The sequence below is a fragment of the Archocentrus centrarchus genome, unplaced genomic scaffold, assembly GCF_007364275.1.
Source record: "Archocentrus centrarchus isolate MPI-CPG fArcCen1 unplaced genomic scaffold, fArcCen1 scaffold_74_ctg1, whole genome shotgun sequence".
NCBI classification, from domain to species: domain Eukaryota; kingdom Metazoa; phylum Chordata; class Actinopteri; order Cichliformes; family Cichlidae; genus Archocentrus; species Archocentrus centrarchus.
This window is the reverse complement of record NW_022060288.1, coordinates 253,984-279,790: the sequence shown is the minus strand read 5'-3', so window position 1 is coordinate 279,790 and position 25,807 is coordinate 253,984. Positions and strand designations below refer to the sequence as shown.

Genomic DNA, 25,807 nt, shown 5'->3' with positions numbered 1-25,807 from the left:
TCATGAGTTTGTCATGAAGTCAAGCTCAATTGATTCTGTTGACCCAGAATTAACGTCAGTGCCTGTGGCTGTCATTTCTGTGAATCCAAACTGAATTTTCAGTTTGACTACTCGTTTCCTGCCACTTGTTGTGTCAGGCATTTTGACCACAAATGAACCAATTTGTTCTACTCCCCATTCATCCACGTACTTTGGATTTTTCCTCTCTGTACGGTAAAATATAATGTTCATCTCTGTCTGATCTGCTTTTACTGGATTTAAGTTGTGCTCCCTGGGCTGATCCCAGCCCACATCCTCATTAATGCTCACCATTTGACAGAAAATATCATTACACAACTCCCTGTCATCAGCTGTGAATTTCTTATCTGCCTTGTGCTTAAACTTATCAAAGCTTTCAGCGGTAGCAAACCCATAAGTATAGGCACTCTTGCGAGATGTCACCACTGCTGGGTTTCTTCCAAACATCACAGCTCCTTTCACAATTGCTTCTTGGGGTCTAGAAGGACACAGAACTTTACATTTTTGACCAAACTGTTTGGTAATGTGTCTACGCAGAATCTTGCTTTCAGCATAGCCCCCCACTAACACAATGTACTCGATGTTGAAGTCTTTCTTCAAGATTTCTTTGAGAATGTTGGAGATACTTCTTACACTCTCCTCAAAGAAATATTTCATTTTGTCACTTGTGATTTGGATTGCTCCCTCATCCCAGAGTGCACCTTGCACTGATTCAAAGAACATTTCTATTGCTTGCTGTTTCTTTGCCATTTCACCCAGGTTATATGGGCAGCTGATCTCTATATCATCATCATTTCTTTTTAGAACTGTGAATTCATACATCATTTTCTGCAGCTCTCCTGGATACTGTATTTCATATTCAGTCCAGACATCACCAAATATTTCTCTGAGGAAGTCTTTGAATTTTCTGTCCACAGTTTGTCCCCCTAAATCATTTCCAGAAACCTTGTGCAGTTCTTTCAGGGCTTCTCCATCCAAGACTTCATGAACAGTGATGTCAATGGTTCCACCTGAAATATAAAGCAGATGTGGTTAAATGTCAGTGATGAATTTGAGATCAACTTATGGAATACTAACTGCCAAGCAGTTTTATGGACAGGTGAGATTTATTTGCTCGTTATTTCATGACACATTACCCAGATAAAATATCTTGAGCCACTTAAGAGTACTCTGATGAACTGTGTCACACTTTGGCACAGTGGCTGTACAGTAGAAGACAAAAAAGGCTCTGTAGAGCATGATGAACACAGCACAAAAAAATAAAATAACAATAAATTGGCTGTTCTCTCCCCTAACTGAACGTGCTGGGTAATATCCACTACCTCAGCAGAGCCGTAGGCATTACCGGTGTCAGGATTCGGGCTGTGGCCAACGTGGCAGAGGACCCCAATGCAGGACTCACAGGAGTAGTTTAACAATAACTTAACTCTTTAATCAAAACTGAAATGTGGCATAAACATTACATAGCATAAACGTGGACATGAACGTGGCATGAAGCACACAGCAGGGAGAAACAGATGAATAACTGACGTAAGACTGACGACGCGAACAAAAACCTAAACAACAGAGAGACCTTAAATACGCTGAAACATTATGAGGGAAAAGGGAAACAGGTGACAACACAGGTGAACGAAATACACTAACGAAAACGAAACAAAGGCAAACTACAATCCTAATACTAAACTATAACCAAAACTAGAAATAGAAACAGAACAAAACAGAACTTCACAAATAGAACGCAAAACACTAGGCCACTGGCCCAGGATTATGAAAACCGGGGACAGCACATCCCCGGGATATGCTCTGTTTGAGCTACTGCTCTCTGGGTAATGATACAGATAACTGAAAAAGAGAACAAACAGACTAAAACACAGATTTCCCCCAACAGCTATAAGGTCCCAGAACTGCAAAATTCAAAGATTTTTGGTTCAGTATTAAATGATGTGCCATACTACATGTTACTCTGTGATGTGTTAAAGTAATGAGTCTGTTTTGAAAATGTAATAAGTAGAAAATACAGATAAAAATGAAGGAAGTAAAAGTAACAAGTAGTCATAAAAATAAATACTCAATTAAAGTATGGTAACAAAGTATTTGTACTTCATTACTTCCCACTTCTGGTCTCTGTGGGAGTAGAGTTTAGGTAGCTGCCCTGCACTATCGGCACATGGCACTGAAGAACATAATAATGGAGGAATTATATCCTTAAACCTATTCACAGTGCTTTCAGAAATACTTCTACAATAATAACTTATTCCACCCTGTTGTGTAATCCAGAGGTCCCCAACTCCCGGGCCGCGGACCGGTACCAGGCCGTGGGACATTTGGTATCGGGCCACACTTAAAGAATAAATAACTTACATTATTTCCGTTTTACTTATCTGAGTCTGACCGATGTTTTATTTTGAAAAATGGGCGGATTCTCTCCGTACTTCCCTCTATGACTTTCTCTTGACATGCCAAGCACGTGATACGTCACCCTAATGTCGTGTATATATATATGTGTATATATATATATATATATATATAATGTGTGTGTGTGTGTGTATAAATATATATATGTATGCTTTAAACCTGAGGAACTGACCACATCGTTCTGTTTCCCAACACACGGGCCCTGGGAAGCCTGTCTATATTATTAACACACACTTTAGCTGAGACAGTGTACTTCATCATGTTTGGTCATTATTCCACAAGTGAGTGGCATGGTATTACTCAGACCACAGTAGTATAATAATACCCATCTCAGGGCCCCCACCACCATCACCCCCCACCCCACCCATAGCCCCCCACACCCACACTCCTCAAACAAAACTCCCCACCACCACCCCTCAAATTAAAACTAGCCCCCCTACCCTACCACCACCCCCAGACTGACAACTGCCCTTCTCACCCACCGTTCAGACTGACAGCTACCCCCTACCACCCCCAAACTCTAACAGCACCAACAGTAGTCCGGCACCCCCACCTGCTGTACCATCCCTATTATGTAATCGCAACCGTCAGACCAATCAATATCACAATATCATGATGCGCATGCATATCACTATGTCTCCTCCTAGTGGGTTGTGTTTTAGCTACGTTAGGATATAAGGACCCCTGTGATCGTCATTTCTACAACCCCTATCACCACTGCATCTTCACCAACCTTTGAAACTCAGACGGCAGCTATGACAGTCATCGACCCGCTTGCCAACTTGTCAGCTTCCAGCTCTTTTGCAACCAATGCCAAATTCATAGGTATGTATTTACCCAAACACAATAAGAGATGATGAGAGAACGAGTTTAAATTAGAATACAAACCCCTGCTGGATAGGTGTATACAGTTAAATTTACCAGCATGAAAGCTATGATGTGTGTGATTTCTAGCAAGAAGGAGAGATTTGAGAGGTTAATCCTTTTTATTCAGTGGACAGCAGTTTTTTGTTTTTTTTTTGGGGGGGGGTGGTATTTTAGAAAACGTCTTTTGTTTTGATGATATTATACGTGTAGCCTGAAAATCAGCAGTCAGACTATTAGAAAATTAAAAAATGCTGTGTCTGTGCATATTACAACAAGACCAACCATGGCTCTGAAGTTTCAACAGAATTATAAAGTCTTGTCTATAACTATTGTGCATAAATGTGAGATCTTTTTTTTTTTGTCTACAAGTGAATTAAACATACTGTACCTCCACAATCAACAACAATGTACTGTGTTCCTGGAGTTTGATCAAGTGTGTCTTCTGTGCAATTTTCTGCTATAAAACCATCTGCAGGCAGCTTTTTGCACCAAACTGAGGCTGCTTCTGGTTCCAGTGCAATGACCAATTTGTCTTCCTTTCCTTTAATCACAATGCCAGCCTACAATAGAAAAATAAAAAACTGTACTTTTCACATGATCACATGAGAACTGTTGTACTTACATATTGCGGCTTTTAGTATTCACACTATATTACATGAGTTGCAGCTTTTCTCATGAACTGCTTTGCTGAAGGATCCCAGATGGCAGGGACAGTCAGCACCCAAGTGAAGTCAGAGGCTATGAACTTCCCCCCAGATGTGTTTTCTGCAATGGTTTTCAGTGCATCTTCCTTCATGTATCTCAGTGCTTCTGTAAATACCTTCAAGGCCTTCATTGACTTCCCATTTGCAGCTTGAATTGTTACATCATCGTTAATTTTCTGTAGATTGAAAAAGATATTAGTTTAAGACTAAAAACAGAACCTGTTTGAAACATTATACAAGACATGACAGTTTAAAACAAACTAAAGCCACTGTAAACATATGGAGAGCCGTTTCATTCAAAATGAAATAAATAAATACTGCTATTCATAAATTATTAATAAATATTCCATGAAATAAATATCCCCATGACATAAAATAAAAATATTTTTAAAAGAAATTTTTATCTTATTTTATTTTAAGATTTATTTATTTATTTCATAATGGAGTTTTATTTTGTGACACTTTTATTTTGTAAAGCTACTTTACGTATTTCAGTGACTTTAGTATTTTAACCCCCTTTTTCATTTGAAGCTCTTTTTATTTCATGTTCTTATACTCAAATGAGGGGGCAGAGTTTTATCTGTGGGGCGGCGCTGGTCAGGAATGGCGAACTTGGACCAGAGCGGAGGACAACGGCCAAAAGGTTTGATATATGATTGTTTCTGTGACATAAAATAAACTTTTAAGATGTTTTCAGGCGATAATGTAAGTGTGTAAACCTCAAATATCAAGATATCACTTAATTGCAAAAAGTGCTCCGCTGTTTTCGGAGCTGTCCATTGCTGCTGCTCTACCAGCAGCTCGCCTCACTAGCTGTCAGCTGACCGGGCTATCAAGGCGAACTTTAGCCGGAGAGAACGTCCGACTGCCGGCACATCCTTTTCAAACCCTCGCTGGCTTTCCCCGCTGAGTGGAAGTTAAGCACAGATATAACTCACTCAGATGATCTCAAACGGCTGATGTTTGGTTTCTTTCAGTGTTTCATTTGTTCCTCAGCAAATTGGTTTGCCTGAAATTAAAGTTCAGCATCATACCTGGATAGTTTTATTCAATATTAATGTCTCACTTATAGTTGGAAATTAATCATTCGCTCAGCTGTATTCCTTGATGTTGAAATGTGTTAGGCTCGTTTTAACAGCTTATTTGAATTAAAGATTTAAATTTAAACCACAAAAAGGAGCAAAAGTTTGTTCTCCCTTTAACCAGCTCCTTATTCCTTTACTGTTCGATATTTTGCAAGCTAGTTCCTGTTTTACTTGCTGGGTGGGTGACGTCTGACCAGCGCCGCCCCACAGATAAAACTCCACCCCCTCATTTGAATATAAGAACATGAAATAAAAAGAACTTCAAATGAAAAACGGGGTTAAAATATAAAAGTCACTGAAATATGTAAAATAGCTTTACAAAATAAAAGTGTCACAAAATAAAACTCCATTATGAAATAAATAAATAGATAGATTAATGAATAAATAAATAGATAAATAAATCTTTAAATTAAAATAAAATAAGATAAGAATTTATTTAAAAAATATTTTGTTTTATTTCATGGGGATATTTATTTATTTCGTGGAATATTTATTAATAATTTATGAATAACAGTCTTTATTTATTAATTTATTTATTTATTTCATTTTGAATGAAACGGCTCTTCATATAAACATAGGAAGTGGTTTTCTCATTTTCTTCTTGTGTCTCTGTGTCATTGCTCCTTCTCTACATTTTAAACTATATCTATATTTTAGGGTACATACCCCCTATGGACACAATGTGATTTATAGCCCCAATAGATGCTTTGTAAGATTATTTGATTTTAACACTATACATTAATTGTTTTATTTAGTTTACACTGTAAGGTAAAGACCCTACAATAATACAGAGAATACCCAACAATCAAAATGACCCCCTATGAGCAAGTACAAGCACTTGGCGAAGGTGAAAAGGAAAAAGTTCCTTTTAACTAAAAGAAACCTTCGGCACAACCAGGCTCAGTGAGGCCACGACAGGTTGGGAGTGTGGGGTGGTAGCCAGAGCAAAAGACATGCTGTTATGGCCCATCAATAAGTTGGGATGGTAGTTGCTGCAAACCATAAACATGCCAGAATTATTATAAATTTGGCTTGATGACCATAAATGTGTCAAAAAAGTAATAACCTTGACTATAAATATGTCAGGATAATTGGCTTATATTGGCTAATGAATGAATTATTCAGCAAGTTTGACATGAAAAATTATAACTTTATAGCTTCTTTCTGAGAAAAAGTGATGTAATTCAAGGAAATGATGGGTTTAACTGTGCTCTATACACATGAGCAAAATGATTTTCAGTAAACCTCTTGATATGTTAATTTCGATCTTAATATACTATATGAATTCTCAGTCTTGATATAATAATCTTACCTTATAAGAGTTTATTTAATATACTATATATACAACCTCATTCTGCCCTGCGACAGACATATGACCTGTGCATTGTGCAATGCAATCTCTCGCCCCATGGCAGCTGGGATTGGCTCTAGTCTTGTATTTTTAATTTGATATAAAAAGTTGAACTCACCAATGAGGCACAGATGAACTTACAGACAAAGTTTATCATTTTGGCATTAAGTTGTTGACCAAAAAAATCTGAAGCAGCAATGGGATTTAACAGACAGAAGAGTAGAATAGCTATAAAGATATTTTATCATTTGACTACATGGAAAACATGTCATACAAAATTTGTGTTATCCAGTAGTGCTACTGTAAAAACTGTTATAATAAGAATAATGACATCATCAGATTGTATTACTCACTTTGCCATAGAGGGACATCTTGAAGCATTCAAAGAAGAACTTTTCTCTGGCTTCATCTCCCCGCATTTTAAAATAAACAAACTGGGCTTCGTAACCGAACTTGAAAAATTCTTCATGTTCATCAAAAAGGATACAGGTGGGAGTCTTCGGTGTCTTTTGTCCAACCTCTTCACCCCAAACTTTTAAATAGGGATCAATTTCTGCTTGTCTGGGTGTCATACTATAAGCATATCCACTGTATGCAGTGCCAAAGTCAATTGCTATGATGTAAGGATTATCCATTGTGGAAGTAGTGCTGAAGTGTAGCATTTACAGAGTATTTATCACCAAACCAATGGGTGGGACTCACTAAACTCCACCCCTCCACATGTAGTGAGTTGACCGTCACAGTCATACTGCTGTCAGACTGAATGAAGACATTCAGCAGAGAAGACAAATGACAAAGCAAGATGAGTCAACCAAGAGGCATCAGGTAACTAAATGAACTTAAACAGTCTCATTTTAGCATTGATACTAAATAAATTTAAACAAGATCGTGACTGTCACCAAAAATTGTCAATTTTTTTTTTAGCTCTTTAGTATGCTGTGATCTGCTAGATCTCAGGGTACATTCTAAGGTCTACTAGGAAGCTAACATTAAATATGTTTAGTATGTTTGATCCATGGTCTAAATATCTGTATATGACAATTTTGTGTTTATCTTACTATCAGAGATTTTAATCCAGCAATACATCCACAGCTGGAGAGGTAAACACTCAATCATTACTATTATTTGATGATTTTGATTTTTTTCTCACTTTATGGATTAGATAGTACAGATTGTAATTGCAGTGGTAAATGATAAATAATGGCACATACATAGATTTCTAAACATCTGTGATCCAAGTGTTTAATCAAAACATTTTTTGTATGTTTTGAACAGTTTAGGACAGCAACTTCAAGATGCAAGGTAAACATGCCACATTTGTTTAAATAAGCTCAACATCTTAAATTCAATAGCTCTGGTTTAAGGCCTTTTGTACTGATATAAGTTATACATGTACTACATGCTGCATATTTATCTCACAGAATAGCCATGCAACAGCAGCAGATGGCACTAGAATCATTCAAAATCAGGTACTGTACATGCACTCTGGTGAAACATCAAAACTGCATTTGCTGTCCAAGCTGCCTTTAGCTCTTGTTGCACTTTTTAAAACAATCATATTAATATTTGTACAGAAATAAAGAATAACTCAAAAGTTGAAGCCATCAACATGTTCCCTAAACAGTAAGAATAGCAGGTTATCAAGTAATTAGCATAATGACATAATAAAATGTTTCCTTTGTTAAAAAAGACAAATGTGTAAATTAAGCCAACATAATGATGGATTACTTTCTGCATATATAGGATGATGTACCTGATGGTCAGATTTAAAAATCATCACTTTTAGAATGCTTAAAGACTCAGTGTTTTAATGATGAGTTTGTGATATCATGTGTATTAACTACAGTAAAATTTATGTGATGTTTTTAAAAACAGTTGGGTTGAAACTGAAAAGTCCTTCAATCAAAAACTACAACAGACAAGGTAATTGCATATTTATAAAATATTTCCACAAAGTTCATTTTTAGGGTATCTCTACAAGCATGTTTAAATTAGATAATTCATTGCCATGTGATTATTTAGCATTTTCTTTTTCAGTAAATTACCAAATCTGTTCAATAAAAGGATTCATTTTTACACACTCCATATTTTACTGACAGAAATGATTTAAAAGACCAAGAGAAGAACCTGAAATCATCCAATGAAAGGTACCGTACATGCAATGACATGAAACATTTAGTGCAAATCTGCTGTCCAACTGCTTAATCACTCTCCCTATTCAACAGCTAGTCAAAAGACTAAAGCTGAAGTTGGGTTTTCATTTGGTTCTTATTTGAGTCTGGAAAGAGACTGGTTGCTGCAACATTTCTTTCAACATTTTATACATGCTTCCTCTCAGAGTCTACGTGCTTTAGACACCTTGCATCATGGAGGATTAGGATTTATACCATCACTGTTTGCTGTACAAATGTGTCAGCTTATCCTCCCTGTGTGTTTGTAGATTCAAACCTTTCATCTTCAGACCTATATGACACAAAAGAGTTCAGGTCCTTACATATTGCCTGTCTATCATTGTTTGTTATAAAGGTCAGGACTGACACAGGCAAAAACTTTTTTCTAGATGTAAATGATTTCTATTGACCATGCACACTCCAGTGATTACATCAGAGAGCACCTTGGGGTTTAATATCTTGCCAAAGGATACTTTGGCACAAAGACTGGAGCAACCATGGACTGAATCACCAACCTTCTAATTAATAGATGACTTGCTCTACCTCCAAGTATTAGGGTAACCCTAACCCTTTTTGTTGAGAAAGTAAAGTCATGCACCAGTGCACACTGCCAGATGGCATCAATGTAAATTTGAGCACTTATGGCTTAAAATGAAGTAACTGACAGTTCAGAAACAGGCAACAAAATCCAAAGACATGAGAAATCACAGGGAAAAAAACACTAAGGACAGGACACCTAAGTGAGACAACTCTCAAGGAAAGACAATATTTAATTAAAACCGCAAGCGGTGATATCGGGCCCTCGCACTCCCTGCGCGTCGACCCGTGGCGCTCGTCGACCCGTGCCGCACTCGGAGGTCTTGTGATCGTGATGGTGTACAGAAGGTCTGTAGAAAGTTGAATTCTTTTATAGGAAAAGATATCTTTTGCTCTCGGCATAGACGCAATGGAATATTTGGGGGTGGGGTCACGGCTCCAGCATGCAAAATAGGGCATGGGTCTGATAGACTGTTTTGATCAGGATGATGTCAAGAATGTTGAAACACATTTTCATACATTTCCGAGAAACTAAGTTTGTGGATGCTATACAAAATTTCATTTGCTTCTGTAGGGGGCGCTCTTGCAGCTACGTATAGCCTTGAATCCATAGTTATGGGTTCAGAGTGGCTGTGTACATGAGTGATTACATTTTCAGGCAGATCGGGCAAAGCATGTACGAACACGTGCCCAAACAATTTTGGTCGCCATTGAGAAAAATGAAAGCCAACTTCAATGGCCTGGTGTGACAACACCATTTAATATTTTGTCAAGATTTCCACAATATTTGATGGGCTGTTTGTCTAGATGATCTGGAGCCAATTTGGTCTCACTGGCTGAAATGCCCTAGGAGGAGTTCATTCAAATAGCAGGCCTGAAAATGGCAAAAATTGACACCTTCAATTGAAGATGGCGGACTTCCTGTAGGGTTGGGAGTATGGGTCCAAGAGACTTTTTTGTACGTCTTAGGATGTTACATGAGTGTGCACAATTTCAGAGCTGTAGATAAAATGTAGCTCTGGGGCTAGCTAAAAAACATGCTATTTTATGATATTCTAATTCTGTGGACGGTCATACAAATTTTCATTTCCTTCTGTAGGGGGCGCTATTGCACCTACAGTCTTGAATCTGTAGTTATGGATTCAGCTACATTGTGTACATGAGTGATTCAAAATTCAGGCTGATTGGACAAAGCATGTGCAAACGAGGGCACAAACACTTTTGGTGGCAACAGAGAAAAACGAAGGCCAACTTCAATAGCCTGATGTGACAAGGCCGTTTAATATTTCGTAAAGATTTCCACAATATCTGATGGGCTCCTTGTCTAGATGATGTGGAGCAAGTTTGGTCTCACTGGGTCAAATGCCCTAGGAGGAGTTCGTTCAAATACCAGGCATGGAAATGGCAAAAATTGACACCTTCAATTGAAGATGGCCGACTTCCTGTAGGGTTTCGGGTATGGGTCCAAGAGACTTTTTTGTACGTCTTGGGATGTTACATGAGTCTGCTAAATCTCAGAGCTGTAGATGAAATGTAGCTCGGGGGCTAACCAAAAAACATGCTATTTTATGATATTTCGAGCTGCCACTAGGTGGTGCTCTAATGTTTATGGACTTTATGCATATCAATGTGTTCAGGTCAGGAGGCTTATCATACCACTGAAGTTTGAGGCAGATTGGGCAATTTGGCTTTGAGTTACTTCCATTTATGTCTTCACAGTGAAACATCGACCTTTGCCCTCCCGCCAGGGTCACGCCCTTTGGCAAAAGCTCACAGATTTGAAAACAGTATAAGCCCAACTCCTTAAGGCTTTCCAGGGGAAATTTGAGATGGTTCTGCTCAACCACCGTAGAGCTGGACCTCAAAATGTAAAACATGACATTTCCTGTTACCACTAGGTGGCGCTGCGATTGTTATAAAATATTGCCATATGTATATGTTCAGGGGTGGATACTCATCCTACCTAGATGGTTTGATCCAGATTGGAGTATGTAGGTATGAATGAGAGCCAATCAAAATTTCATGGCGAATGATCAAATTTCAGGGGGGCATAAGGGCCACGCCCCTGTGTCAAAAACTCACCATTTTCGAGATTTAGATTCCCCTTGGTGTGTAGATGAAACTTACCAAATCTGAAGTTGATAACTTCTAAACCCTTTGAGTTATTAGAGAAAGTCTGAAGGGTGCAAATCGCCAAATTTGCATGTTTGAGTCAAAATGGCCGACTTCCTGTTGGGTTTAGAGCATGGCTCCAAGAGGATTTTTTTGTGCGTCTGGATGTGATACATAAGTGTAGTAAGTTTCATAAATGTACGTGAAACCCAGCGGTGGGGCTGGACTTTAGGGGGCGCTACTGAGGCATTTTGGCTGGCCCTTGGCCGAGGCCATTAAAATACTTAAATTTTCACCAGGTGTGACGCATGTGCAAAGTTTCATGAGTTTTTGAATATGATAAAGCCCCCAAAAATCCAATTCATTTTACTGAATAATAATAATAATAATAATAATAATAATAATTAAAACCGCAAGCGGTGATATCGGGCCCTCGCACTCCGCGCGCGTCGACCTGTGGCGCTCGTCGACCCGTGCCGCACTCGGAGGTTTTGTGATCGTGATGGGTCTCTAGAAAGTTGAATTCTTTTATAGGAAAAGGTATCTTTTGCTCTCGGCATAGACGCAATGGAATATTTGGGGGTGTGGTCACGGCTCCAGCATGCAAAATAGGGCATGGGTCTGATTGACTTTTTTGATGGGCTGTTTGTCTAGATGATGTGGAGCCAATTTGGTCTCACTGGGTGAAATGCCCTAGGAGGAGTTCATTCAAATAGCAGGCCTGAAAATGGCAAAAATTGACACTTTCAATTGAAGATGCTGGACTTCCTGTAGGGTTTGGAGTATGGCTCCAAGAGACTTTTTTGTATGTCTTAGGATGTTACATGAGTGTGCAAAATTTCAGAGCTGTAGATAAAATGTAACTCAGGGGCTAGCTAAAAAACATGGTATATTATGATATTTAAAGCTGCCAGTAGGGGGCGCTCTAACGTTTATGGACTTTATGCATATCAATGTGTTCAGGGCAGGAGGCTTATCAAATAGATGAGGATTTTGTAAGGAATGGTGAAAGATATTTCATGTATTTCAGAGCAAAACTAATTCTGTGGACGGTCATACAAATTTTCATTTGCTTCTGTAGGGGGCGCTATTGCGCCTACAGTCTTGAATCTGTAGTTATGGATTCAGCCTGGGTGTGTACATGAGTGATTAAATTTTCAGCCTGATCAGACAAAGCATGTGCGAACAAGTGCACAAACAATTTTGGTGGTGAGGGAGAAAAACAAAGGCCAAATTTAATGGCCTGGTGTGACAAGGCCGTTTAATATTTTGTAAAGATTTCCACAATATTTGATGGGCTACTTGTGTAGATGATCTGGAGCCAATTTGGTGTCACTGGGTGAAATGCCCTAGGACGAGTTCGTTCAAATAGCAGGCGTGGAAATCGCAAAAATTGACACCTTCAATTGAAGATGGCCGACTTCCTGTAGGGTTTGGGGTATGGGTCCAAGAGACTTTTTTGTACGTCTTAGTATGTTACATGAGCCTGTACATTTTCATACATGTAGATAAAACGTAGCTCCGGGGCTACTCAAAAAACATGCTATTTTAAGATATTCCGAGCTGCCACTAGGCGGCGCTCTAACGTTTATGGACTTTATGCATATGAATGTGTTCAGGGCAGCATGCTTATCACACCACTGAAGTTTGAGCCAGATTGGGCAAGTTGGCTTTGAGTTACAGCCATTTTTGTGTTCATGGCGAATCATCGAACTTTGCCGTCCCATAAGGGTCACGCCCTTTTGTCAAAAAGTCACAGTTTTGAAAACACAGTAAGTCCAACTTCTTAAGGCTTTCCAGGTGAAATTTGAGATGGTTCTGCTAAACCACCTTGGAGCTGGACCTCCAAGTGTAAAATATGGCATTTCCTGTTCCCACTAGGTGGCGCTGCGACTGATATTAAATATTGTCATATGTATGTGTTTAGGGGGGCACCCTTATCCTACTGGAGAAGTTTGATGCACATTGGATCATGTAGGTATGAATGAGAGGCAATCAAAATTTCATGGCGAATGATCAAAGTTCAAAGGGGCATAAGGACCCCTCCCCCTTGGCAAAAACTCACCATTTTCGAGATTTAGATTCCCCTGGGGGTGTAGGTTAGACAAACCAAATATGAAGATGATAACGTCTAAAACGTGTGAGTTATTAGAAAAAGTGTGAGGGCTGCAAATCGCCAAATTTGCATAATTAATTCAAAATGGCGGACTTCCTGTTGGGTTTAGGGCATGGCTCCAAGAGGATTTTTTGTGCGCCTGGACATGATATACATGTGTATGAAGTTTCATTCATGTACGTGAAACACAGCGGTGGGGCTCCAGTTTAGGGGGCGCTAGCGAGCCATTTGGGCGCGCCCTTGCCCGAGCCCATTAAAATACTTAAATTTTCACCAGGTGTGACGCATGTGCAAAGTTTCATGAGTTTTTGAATATGATAAAGCCCCCAAAAAGCCAATTCATTTGCCTGAATAATAAAAAAAAAAAAAAAAAAAAAAAAAAAATAATAATAATAATAAACGAAGCAATTACAATAGGGCCTTCGCACAGTTCGTGCTCGGGCCCTAATAATAATAATAATAATAATAATATAATAAACAGAGCAAAAACAATAGGGCCTTCGCACAGTTCGTGCTCGGGCCCTAATAATAATTAAAGCCGCAAGCGGCGATGAGCGGGCCCTCGCACCCGGCACGCGTCGACCCCTGGCGCGCTCCAGCCAAGCCGCGCGTCGACCCGTGGCACGCTCCAGCCGAACCGCGCTCGGAGGTTCTCGCAGACGAGAGAGTAGCTGGCTCACCCGGCTGCTGACGGCTCAGCAGGCTAGCCGTACTTCGCGTCGATCGTCTCCCGCTTCCACTAGGTGGCGTCGGTGAGTGCCCACTAATTAATATGTCACAATGCTCTATGTAATGCCTGCAGCCATCAATGAAACTGTAATGACCATAGGATGATGAGTATCAGTGTCCTACTGATTTCCTGTTGCCACTAGGTGGCGTTATGAGTGTGAAACAAAGCTGATAGAGGGGTGTGTCCGGTCTCCCTTACCCTCCCATTAAGCCTGTGAAGTTTGAGGCAGATCGGACAATGTATGTCAGAGATGTAACAATTTGGTGCACTGTGGTATATGAGTAAAATCCCACATTTAGAGGGTTGCTACGGCAACAGCGTTCAATATTCTACAAAACCATGAATATCTTTTGATGGGCTACTTGTGTAGATGATCTGGAGCCATTTTGGTGTGACTGGATGAAAAGCTGTAGTAGAAGATGATTCAAATAGCAGGCCTGAAAAATGTGAAAAATGCTGCAAAAATGACACCTTAATTAGAACATGTCAGGCTTCCTGTTGGATTTCGGCTATCGGTCCAAGAGACTTTTTTGTACGTCTTAGGATGTTACTTCAGCATGCACGATTTCAGGTACACAGACCAAGCACTGCCCTGGGGCTGATGTTTAGAACCTATCTGGGCCTGAAATGGAAAAAAAGTCCAAATTCAGAGGGTTGCTACGGCAACACCGTTCAATATTCTACAAAACCATGAATATCTTTTGATGGGCTACTTGTGTGGATGATCTGGAGCCATTTTGGTCTCACTGGGTCAAATGCCCTAGGAGGAGTTGAGGCAAAAAGGCCTGAAAAAGGCGAAAAATGCTGCAAAAATGACACTTTAAAGTGAACGTGGCTGACTTCCTGTTGGGTTTCGGCTATCGGTCCAAGAGAGTTTTTTGTAGATGTTAGCATCTTACATCAGCAGGCACATTTTCAGGTACATAGAGAAAGCACAGCCCAGGGGCTGATGTTTAGAATCTCTGTGAATTTGAAATTGAAAAAAGTCCAAATTCAGAGGGTTGCCATGGCAACACCGTTCAATATTCTACAAAACCCTGAATAACTTTTGATGGGCTACTTGTGTAGATGATCTGGAGCCAATTTGGTGTCAGTGGGTGAAATGCCCTAGGACAAGTTCGTTCAAATAGCAGGCGTGGAAATCGCAAAAATTGACACCTTCAATTGAAGATGGCCGACTTCCTGTAGGGTTTAGGGTATGGGTCCAAGAGACTTTTTTGTACGTCTTAGTATGTTACATGAGCATGTACATTTTCATACATGTAGATAAAACGTAGCTCCGGGGCTACTCAAAAAACTTGCTATTTTAAGATATTCCGAGCTGCCACTAGGCGGCGCTCTAACGTTTATGGACTTTATGCATATGAGTGTGTTCAGGGCAGCATGCTTATCACACCACTGAAGTTTGAGCCAGATTGGGCAAGTTGGCTTTGAGTTACAGCCATTTTTGTGTTCATGGCGAATCATCGAACTTTGCCGTCCCATAAGGGTCACGCCCTTTTGCCAAAAACTCACAGTTTTGAAAACACAGTAAGTCCAACTTCTTAAGGCTTTCCAGGTGAAATTTGAGATGGTTCTGCTAAACCACCTTGGAGCTGGACCTCCAAGTGTAAAATATGACATTTCCTGTTCCCACTAGGTGGCGCTGCGACTGATATTAAATATTGTCATATGTATGTGTTCAGGGGGGCACCCTCATCCTACTGGAGAAGTTTGATGCACATTGGATCATGTAGGTATGAATGAGAGGCAATCAAAATTTCATGGCGAATGATCAAAGTTCAAAGGGGCATAAGGACCCCTCCCCCTTGGCAAAAACTCACCATTTTCGAGATTTAGATTCCCCTGGGGGTGTAGGTTAGACAAACCAAATATGAAGATGATAACGTCTAAAACCTCTGAGTTATTAGAAAAAGTGTGAGGGCTGCAAATCGCCAAATTTGCATAATTAATTCAAAATGGCGGACTTCCTGTTGGGTTTAGGGCATGGCTCCAAGAGGATTTTTTGTGCGCGTGGACATGATATACATGTGTATGAAGTTTCATTCATGTACGTGAAACACAGCGGTGGGGCTCCAGTTTAGGGGGCGCTAGCGAGCCATTTGGGCGCGCCCTTGCCCGAGCCCATTAAAATACTTAAATTTTCACCAGGTGTGATGCATGTGCAAAGTTTCATGAGTTTTTGAATATGATAAAGCCCCCAAAAAGCCAATTCATTTGCCTGAATAATAATAAAAATAAAAATAATAATAAAAATAAAAATAATAAACGAAGCAATTACAATAGGGCCTTCGCACAGTTCGTGCTCGGGCCCTAATAAACAGAGCAAAAACAATAGGGCCTTCGCACAGTTCGTGCTCGGGCCCTAAAAAAATAATAAACGGAGCAATTACAATAGGGCCTTCGCACGTTTAGTGCTCGGGCCCTAATTAAAGCTGCAAGCAGCGATAATAGGCCCTCGCCGGCCGCCGCCCAAGTGCTGGTGCCGATTCGAACCGTGCTTTTCCAGCCGTGCGTATATTTTTAGGCATTTTTTTTTTGCTGGCACATATGAAAAACTGCAATGGATGTATTGGCTAACTCAAAGAAAAAGATGCCATATTCTGGGCATCGCCATGGCAACGCCTTACACATTACAGAATTTTCACCTGTAGGTCTTTTGTTCAGGGTGATGTGAAGAATATGTGTACCAAATTTCATGCATTTCTATGCATTTCTGAAAAAGATATGGTCATTTTTCTATCGCAGAAATTTCAAATTTTTTCCCATAGGGATAAAATGGGGCAGTTTTGGCATCGTCATGGGAACAGCGTCCAAAATATGACATAGGTGTGATTGACTTTTTTGATCAGGCTGACATCAGCAATCTATGTACAAAATTTCATGTATTTCGGGCAAAGTAAGCAGAAACTTTAGTATGGGGGATTTTTCGCTTTTTCCCATTAGAATAAAATGGGGCATTTCGGGCTCCGCCATGGTAACGTGTTAGAAAATAGAGCATGGGTGTGATTGGCTTTTTTGATCAGGATGACGTCAAGAATGTTGACACAAATTTTCATGCATTTCAGTGAAACTAAAATTCTGGACCTCTATACAAACTTTTGTTTGCTTCTGTAGGGGGCGCTATTGCACCTAGAAACTTGATTCCCTAACTGTGGGTTCAGGCTGGTTCATTACACAAGTTATTAAATTTTGAGACTGATCGGCCAAAGATTGTGTGAACGAATGCACAAACAAATTTGTGTAGAGAGACAAAAACGAAGCCAAAATTCAGGGGGTTGCCATGGCAACATCGTTGAATATTCTATAAAACCTCGCACAACTTTTGATGCCCCACTTGTGTAAAAGATCCAGAGCGATTTTGGTGGCAGTCGGTTAAACGCCTTAGGACAAGTTAATTCAAATACGAGGTGTGCAAAAATGCTGACTCTGCGCTTCACAAACTTCAATTCAAGATGGCCGACTTCCTGTTTGTTGTCCGGAGTTGGTGTAATATATTTTTTTGTTAGGTTTCACAAGATCTCCGTTTGATCCGAATTTCATGACTCTTGGGCTATCTTTACATGGCAAGGCCTCCCATAGGCGCAATGTATTTTGATTTTGACAGGGGGCGCAGTTGCACTGGTTTTTTGAGTTTTTTAATGGCGATATTAAAAAACAAAATTTTTCACCGGTCCAGAATTTTGTGCAAAAATTGGTACGTTTTCGTAAATGTTCAGGGGGTCAAATTTGCGATCATTTGCGGAAAAGAAAAATAATAATAATAATAATTAAAGCCGCAAGCGGCGATAATAGGCCCTCGCCGGCCGCTGCCCAAGCGCCGGTGCCGACTTGAACCGTGCTTTTCCGGCCGTGCCAGTTTTAGCGGGGGTTTTTTTGCTGTCACATATGAAAAACTGCAATGGATGTATTGACTTTTTCAAAGAAAAAGATGCCATATTCTGGGCATCGCCATGGCAACGCCTTACACATTACAGTATTTTCACCTGTAGGTTTTATGTTCAGGGAGATGTGGACAATGCTTGTACCAAATTTCAGGCATGTGTATGCATTTTTGAGAAAGCAAGGGTCATTTTTCCATCGCAGAAATTTCACATTTTTTCCCATAGGGATAAAATGGGGCAGTTTTGGCATCGTCATGGGAACAGCGTCCAAAATATGACATAGGTGTGATTGACTTTTTTGATCAGGCTGACATCAGCAATCTGTGTACCAAATTTCATGTATTTCGGGCAAAGTAAGCAGAAACTTTAATATGGGGGATTTTTCGCTTTTTCCCATTAGAATAAAATGGGGCATTTCGGGCTCCGCCATGGCAACGTGTTACAAAATAGAGCATGGGTGTGATTGGCTTTTTTGATGAGGATGACGTCAAGAATGTTGACACAAATTTTCATGCATTTCAGTGAAACTAAAATTGTGGACCTCTATACAAACTTTTGTTTGCTTCTGTAGGGGGCGCTATTGCACCTAGAAACTTGATTCCCTAATTGTGGGTTCAGGCCGGGTCAGTAAACAAGTTATTAAATTTTGAATCTGATCGGCCAAAGATTGTGCGAACGAATGCACAAACAAAATTGCGGCGAGAGACAAAAACGAAGACCAAATTCACGCGGTTGCCATGCCAACACCGTTGAATATTCTATAAAACCTCGCACATCTTTTGATGCCCAACTTGTGAAGATGTTCCTGAGCGATTTTGGTGCCAGTTGGTTTAATGCCCTAGGACAAGTTAATTCAAGTACGAGGTGTGCAAAAATGCTGACTCTGCGCTTCACAAACTTCAATTCAAGATGGCCGACTTCCTGTTTGTTGTCCGGAGTTGGTGTAATATATTTTTTTGTTGGGTTTCACAAGATCTCCGTTTGATCCGAATTTCATGACTCTTGGGCTAACTTTACATGGCAAGGCCTCCCATAGGCGCAATGTATTTTGATTTTGACAGGGGGCGCAGTTCCACTGGTTTTTTGAGTTTTTTAATGGCGATATTAAAAAACAAAATTTTTCACCGGTCCTGAATTTTGTGCAAAAATTGGTGCGTTTTCGTAAATGTTCAGGGGGTCAAATTTGCGATCATTTGCGGAAAAGAAAAATAATAATAATAATAATAATGGAGAACGCCAACGATTCCAATAATGCGCCATTCCAGTCACCTTCATATATACGTTTTCGGAAACGTCTCGACACGACCCACGTTGTCGTGAGGTCCATGGTCAATGACGAGCGCGTTGCGCTCGTCATTGACCCAATTTCATCGCGCAAGCTAGCTCATGACGCTAACGATTTCAATTATGGGCTGCTCCATTCACCCCTATATATACGTTTTCGAGAAGCGTTCGACCTGACTTACCTTGTTTGAGGGTCCGTTGTCAAAGTCGAGCGCTTCGCGCTCGACTTTGACCTTTTTTCGTTTTTCGCGCGAGCGAATACAATAGGCTCCTCGCCGATCACTTCGTGAGGCTCGGGCCTAATAATGGAGAACGCCAACGATTCCAATAATGCGCCATTCCAGTCACCTTCATATATACGTTTTCGGAAACGTCTCGACACGACCCACGTTGTCGTGAGGTCCATGGTCAATGACGAGCGCATTGCGCTCGTCATTGACCCAATTTCATCGCGCAAGCTAGCTCATGACGCTAATGATTTCAATTATGGGCTGCTCCATTCACCCCCATATATACATTTTCGAGAAGCGTTCGACCTGACCTACCTTGTTTGAGGGTCCGTTGTCAAAGTCGAGCGCTTCGCGCTCGACTTTGACCTTTTTTCGTTTTTCGCGCGAGCGAATACAATAGGCTCCTCGCCGATCACTTCGTGAGGCTCGGGCCTAATAATGGAGAACGCCAACGATTCCAATAATGCGCCATTCCAGTCACCTTCATATATACGTTTTCGGAAACGTCTCGACACGACCCACGTTGTCGTGAGGTCCATGGTCAATGACGAGCGCATTGCGCTCGTCATTGACCCAATTTCATCGCGCAAGCTAGCTCATGACGCTAATGATTTCAATTATGGGCTGCTCCATTCACCCCCATATATACATTTTCGAGAAGCGTTCGACCTGACCTACCTTGTTTGAGGGTCCGTCAAAGTCGAGCACTTTGTGCTCGACTTTGACAACGGACCCAAAGTCGAGGGTCCGTCAAAGAGCGCTCGACTTTGACCTTTTTTCGTTTTTCGCGCGAGCGAATACAATAGGCTCCTCGCCGATCACTTCGTGAGGCTCGGGCCTAATAAAAAAAAAAAAAAAAATAATAACAATAAACGAAGCAATTACAATAGGGCCTTCGCACAGTTCGTGCTCGGGCCCTAATAATTCAGTGCAAAACTTGCACTGTATTGATGCAATACTTGGGTAATCCATTTTTTCAAGCTTGAATTCTGAGCCCAATCACTCCACTTGATAATTCCGGCACCTAACCCTAACTGATACACTACCAAATCCTGGTCTTCATCTGTTGTGTCATGCCCTTTGTAACACCAAAGACTATTTTATTTTGCAGTCAGATTTGTGTTGAATAACAGCCCAGCTCTCCCTTTTTTACCTGTTGGCTGATTTTCAGCTTACTGATTCTAGTCTAGTCAATTTGGGCTTTTTTTTTTATACTCCAAATTAAAATCCTTAATACATCTTAGGCATTCTTCTCTTAGATGGGAAATCAAGCAGTCCGTCCTTGTGTGGAGTTTCTTGGCATTCTAGGCATCCTCAATAATTAAGTGCAGCACAACTTTGTTTGTGCCTCATTTGTTAAACATCGGCTGTCTCTCCTGATTGGTCATCTGATTCTAAGTCATGTCAGTCCTGACAGTACATGCATCCCCATATTTTGTGACAAATATAACAGCTGTTTCCCTGGTTGCAATGAATTAACTCTCCCATTTTCAAGTGCAACTTACCCTCTGGCTCCACTGTTCCATGGTGAAATTTCAAAACCTCACCACTAAACAAATAGGTAGGTAGGTGCTTCTTCAGCAGCTTCACAAGACTTCAGTCTCTTTTAATTTTTATGGACTACTCTTCACATGATCCAGTTCAATTCTAATTCTAATTCTAATTATTGTAGGGTTACTTTACAATATAAAGCATCTCGAGATGACTATTGTCATTTGGCATTATATAAATAAAGCTGAATTGAATTAAATTTACCTGTGGTTTTCCTTTTTCTGTTACTAAGTAACTCAAGTCTTAAAACAAAAAACTGCTGGTGGTGGTATCAAAGTATCTTCCATCTTTAGACTCATTTCCATTCCTTTTATCAAATATTTCATTTTCTGAGCTCCATTAGCCATGAATCCATTGACTATCTTGGCCTCCAATGCCCTAGAAACTTCTCGCAGGCTCTCCTAGCCTTCACTGATCTTCCATCTTGATCACAGGTTCGCTCATCTTACTCTTGGCTATCGTCAGCCATCAAACCTGAGTTCAGGTGCTCACTATATCGTCCTTCTCTTGGCCTTCAATGACCACTAACCCATATCACTACACCCATTTATAATCTTGTTGACTTTTGGTGCCATTGGTCAGGCTTCAGCTAATTGTGTTTTCATTCTGTAAATCAACCTTTCATGCCATGGTAAACTGTTCTTTCTCTTCTTTTAGGGGTCTTATCCCAAATCCTATAACTGCTGGGATTCTGTTCTGCCATATTGGGTAATCAGCAGGGGTGAAAGTAAGCCAGTACGGTCCAGTACTGCGTACCACTAAAAGATTCTGCGCCAGTACGCAGTACCGGCAAGAGTTGGCGAGGCTGTCTGCTGTAAAGCCGTCATTCAGAACCGGTCACGGCTGTACTTTGGGTCAGAATAGACTCGCTACGACTTAATCAATTAATAAGATCGAGGATTTTGGCAACGGACACCCACGTCCCGTAAGCGGCACAGATGTAGTGCAGTTTATATGGCAGGCATATATATATATATGTGTGTGTGTGTGTGTGTGTGTGTGTGTGTGTGTGCTTTTCATAGTACCGGCAAGAATTTAAAACTACTTTCACCCCTGGTCATCAGAGTCTAGTCGCGAAATAGAATAATTTCTCTATCTCAGAATGTCATGTTAAATTCTTTTAAATGAGTTCTGTTTTTTTTTAACTAAATATGAAACATACAAGACAAGGGTTAGCAGAAAAACATGAAATAACCACAAAAAAAAAAAAACAACTCAAAATCACTCAATAAAGAGACCCAGGATAATGACAATACATCTGTCAACTGAAAGAAACTATTCTTCAGAAACCATTCCTTTGCACAGAATCATAATCATGAGTTTGTGAGATGATGTGCTGTACCTGAATTTAACTTTCAGTGTTTTGTTTTGTTTTTTTTGACAGACTGGCTGAGATGGAAAAATTTTACAAAGTGAGTCTTCAAAAAGAAGGGTAATTATACTTCTTCTAGATATGCATGAAACAGCATTTCTCTCCACTCTAGCACAATATACGTGATTATCAACTTGGGCTGCAACTAATGACTATGTTCATAGTCGACTAGTCAGCAACTATTGAAACGATTAGTCGACGTATTATGAATCACATAATTATGCAATGCCACTTATTTAGCTATCTACTTTTACTTTTAGCATAAGGTTATTTAAAATGTGGTAGTAAATACACAGAAGATGGATACTTCATTCAAACATTTTAATCAGGTTTGCTGCTGATATAAATTTAATGGCCCATTTTTCCAACCATATAAAATATATATTACTTTTTCTTCCCTGTAAATCAAAGTTGGCATAGTTTCACCAATAGTGGTCTTTAAGTCTGACGTCATTTCCGGGTCCAAATGCTCCTAAATAAACAACAATGGCGTAGCCAATGACTGTTCACTATTAAAGATGATTGTAACATTATCAACTGCAGCCATTTCCGCTTCTTTTTCTCATCGGTAAAATGACAGCTGAGTGTGTTGTTTTTGTTTTTTTTGTTTTTTTTTGAGTCGGGCCGGTTAAAACAACCAGGGACACCGCATTGCGGCATATTGATAAAGTGACAGTTTGGACCCAGAAATGGAATTCTAGGTCATCACTTAACAACTGGATTGGCATGTGTGAAGCATTGCAGCCCTATTATCAAGTCAGTCAATGCCTATTGATGCTTTACTCAATCTGACACTTTTTCTCCAGTAAGCTTTATTAAATTTAAAGCATAGAAATTGTTTTTAAAAAAGGCCTGTTGCACACATTGTATATATTACTGTTTCAAAAATATAAAAACAATAAACAAAATTAAGTTAAAGGCAAATCCTGTTTTTAAACTACATTATTGTGTTTTTGAACAGTTTGACTGATATGGAAACATTTTACAAAGACAAACTTCAAGAGGCAAGGTGAATATTTCATGTCATTATGGCAAGAATTTCCTCATCAGCAGTGGAGGTCTTTCTTGGTTTGACACTTTATTTTTAATAACTGAGTACTTTCTTCTTTTGATATTCCATATAGCAGATAATCTTGTTATTAGGGAAGTGTCATTGCTTGCTAGGTTAATTGGCCACTCTAAATTGTCTATAGGTATGAATGTAAGTGTGAATGTGAGTGTGGATGGTTGTTAGCCAGGCTGGCGACCTGTACAGGGTGTACCCTGCCTCTCGCCCTATGTCAGATAAGCTCCCTGAATAGGATAAGCAAATTGAATGTGTGTACATATATATATATATATATATATATATATATATATATATATATATATATATATATATATAGTGTGTGTGTGTGTGTGTGTAAAGTATATACTGTGTATACTATGCACAGAAAAAAAAGCCACATAAAACTAGATCAATTTTTATATTCCACAGATCTGCTCTAAAAGAAAAGAAAGAAGAATTGGAATCATTCAAGGACAGGTGTTGTATATATTGTCAGCTCAGATATAATTAAATACTGTGATGCACCAGACAGTTATAATAAAATAACATAATAAGATATGTGTTTTACACAGAAGTGTAAACTTTACTTTGCTTTATATAGACTGGCAGGGGAGCTTGCTCTTTCAATAAAGACAGGGAAATCAGAAAGCATGAACAACCCAGTCAGTGAAACCAAACTGAAAGAGATGTACGAAGAGCTGAAGTTTGAGAAGTGGCCTAAAATGAAACCTTGTGTGAAATCACAATTTGAAGACTCAAAAGTGCCCAAAAATTGGATTCAGGTACATTACTGTGTGAAGAGTTGAGATTACACAGTACTAAATAGTTAATTCTTACTCAAATGGCATCACGTTAGACTAAAAACTCTGTTTCATTTGTCTAACTATAATTATAGAACTGCTTTGCAGCTGCAATGTCTCAAATAGCGCAAAAGATTGAACTAACAGATAAACTGTTTGGACTGCAAAATCAAAGAAGAGCACTACCACAGAAGGTACTGGACTGAAAAAATATTATGAAACATGATAAAGTTCCCGATGCTATTCTAAATGCAACATTCTATTTCAGGTTAAAGATTATAGACAGTCAACAATACAAAATCTTCAGCTGGCTCTTTACTACAGCAGCAAAGATGATGTTCTGAAGGTTTGTTAAACATTACACACAGTTTTACTTGGCTCTTGATGACTAAACTTCTGCATAACTTAACATAAAGTTGTCCACCCACAGAGTTGGTTTGGTGAAGAAATAGAAAATTGGCCAAAGGTGATGATATCGGTGGGCTCTGAATGTTTCTGGTTGGGAAGCTTGATGGCATTAAACAATCCTCCACTTCAACCAGACTGGAAAAATCATGATCCTGGACATGATCCTTTCAACATTTTTCCACATGGCATAAGAGCATCATCTGGAATGTAGCGGAAACAAATTCCTTAAAGCCATAAAATCTGTCCTCTGTTTGAGAACCTTCGTCTGTCATAAGTCTCAAAATACTATGCAACTCCAACTCTCTGTTTGTTTTATGTATTGTGTTAAAGACATTTACAAATGCATCAGTTAAGAAGAATTTGTTGGGCTTTTTTTTAGTTTGCATATTCTCCCTGTCCCTGTATGGGTTTTTTTATAGGTGCTTCTCTCTTCTCCCACAGTCCAAAGGAAAAGCCAATTTTTAAAATGGATGTGAGTGTGAATGGTTGTTGATCTCTTTGTAATGGCCCTGTGATGGGCTTATGACTTGTCCACTCATGACCAATGTCAGGTGGAACAGGTTTCAGTGGAAACTGAATAAGTAGTTAGGAAAAATGATGGATCAGTGGATGGATGTAAATACATGCACTTATTACTTATTTCTCAGAGTATTTGTAAACATGATTCAAATGTATATTTTGGGGTTTGAAATTAAAAATAAAACTGTGACAGATGAAGAGACTGGTGTTAATGAATACTCTTGCAGTCACTGTTTCTCAGAATATTAGTTTATTTGTATCCAATTCCATGGCACCTCGTGACTTCCCCACTCTACTGCACACACAAAATTTTCATTTCAAGTTTTGTAGCTTCTGCACTGCTCTTATTTAAGAGCACTACAGGTAATTAAGTATTTCAGACCCAAGGACAATGTTACAATCAAATACGTTCAATTTAACCTGATCCACAACTAACTATAAGATTTATCTGTCATATCAGGCGGTGTGACAGGTGGAATTGGAGTACAAAAGCAGGCGTGAAGTAAAATGTTTTTATTGTCCAAACCAAAAAATACAGATGGGCATAATCTTTCCTGGCAAACAAAGGCTATAATTGTCATGGCCGGGGAGGAAACGGACGAGGA

At 39.6% G+C, this 25,807-nt stretch overlaps 2 protein-coding genes and 1 long non-coding RNA gene across 3 annotated transcripts; 2 read left to right on the top strand and 1 right to left on the bottom strand.

Moving 5' to 3' along the window:
• LOC115777796 (heat shock 70 kDa protein 12A-like) lies at positions 1–7,075 on the bottom strand. The gene is made up of 4 exons (XM_030725785.1): positions 6,794–7,075; positions 3,956–4,180; positions 3,689–3,860; positions 1–1,028 (listed from the first exon to the last, which is right to left on the bottom strand). The coding sequence occupies exons 1-4, from the start codon at positions 7,073–7,075 to the stop codon at positions 1–3; spliced, it is 1,707 nt and encodes a 568-aa protein (XP_030581645.1).
• On the top strand, positions 4,595–24,481 carry LOC115777792 (uncharacterized). The gene is made up of 12 exons (XM_030725783.1): positions 4,595–4,647; positions 7,167–7,265; positions 7,505–7,540; positions 7,716–7,742; positions 7,862–7,909; positions 8,316–8,363; positions 8,540–8,587; positions 22,440–22,487; positions 23,389–23,436; positions 23,905–23,952; positions 24,077–24,257; positions 24,371–24,481. The coding sequence occupies exons 2-12, from the start codon at positions 7,243–7,245 to the stop codon at positions 24,479–24,481; spliced, it is 666 nt and encodes a 221-aa protein (XP_030581643.1). The 5' UTR covers positions 4,595–4,647; positions 7,167–7,242.
• Positions 24,393–25,275, top strand: LOC115777797 (uncharacterized). Its single transcript, XR_004019688.1, has 3 exons — positions 24,393–24,469; positions 24,544–24,621; positions 24,706–25,275. It is a non-coding gene; the product is annotated as an uncharacterized LOC115777797 (long non-coding RNA).
• The last annotated feature ends 532 nt before the right edge of the window (positions 25,276–25,807 follow it).

Excerpts from the sequence above, each read along its gene's own strand:
- LOC115777796 (XM_030725785.1), bottom strand. The coding sequence starts at position 7,075 with ATGGATAATCCTTACATCATAGCAATTGACTTTGGCACTGCATACAGT. Across the intron at positions 4,181-6,793 it reads AGATGTCCCTCTATGGCAAA|AAAATTAACGATGATGTAAC; the intron begins GTGAGTAATACA and ends TTCAATCTACAG. Across the intron at positions 1,029-3,688 it reads CATTGTTGTTGATTGTGGAG|GTGGAACCATTGACATCACT; the intron begins GTACAGTATGTT and ends TTTATATTTCAG.
- LOC115777792 (XM_030725783.1), top strand. The coding sequence starts at position 7,243 with ATGAGTCAACCAAGAGGCATCAG. Across the intron at positions 22,488-23,388 it reads GTGAGTCTTCAAAAAGAAGG|TTTGACTGATATGGAAACAT; the intron begins GTAATTATACTT and ends GTTTTTGAACAG. Across the intron at positions 24,258-24,370 it reads TGCCCAAAAATTGGATTCAG|AACTGCTTTGCAGCTGCAAT; the intron begins GTACATTACTGT and ends CTATAATTATAG.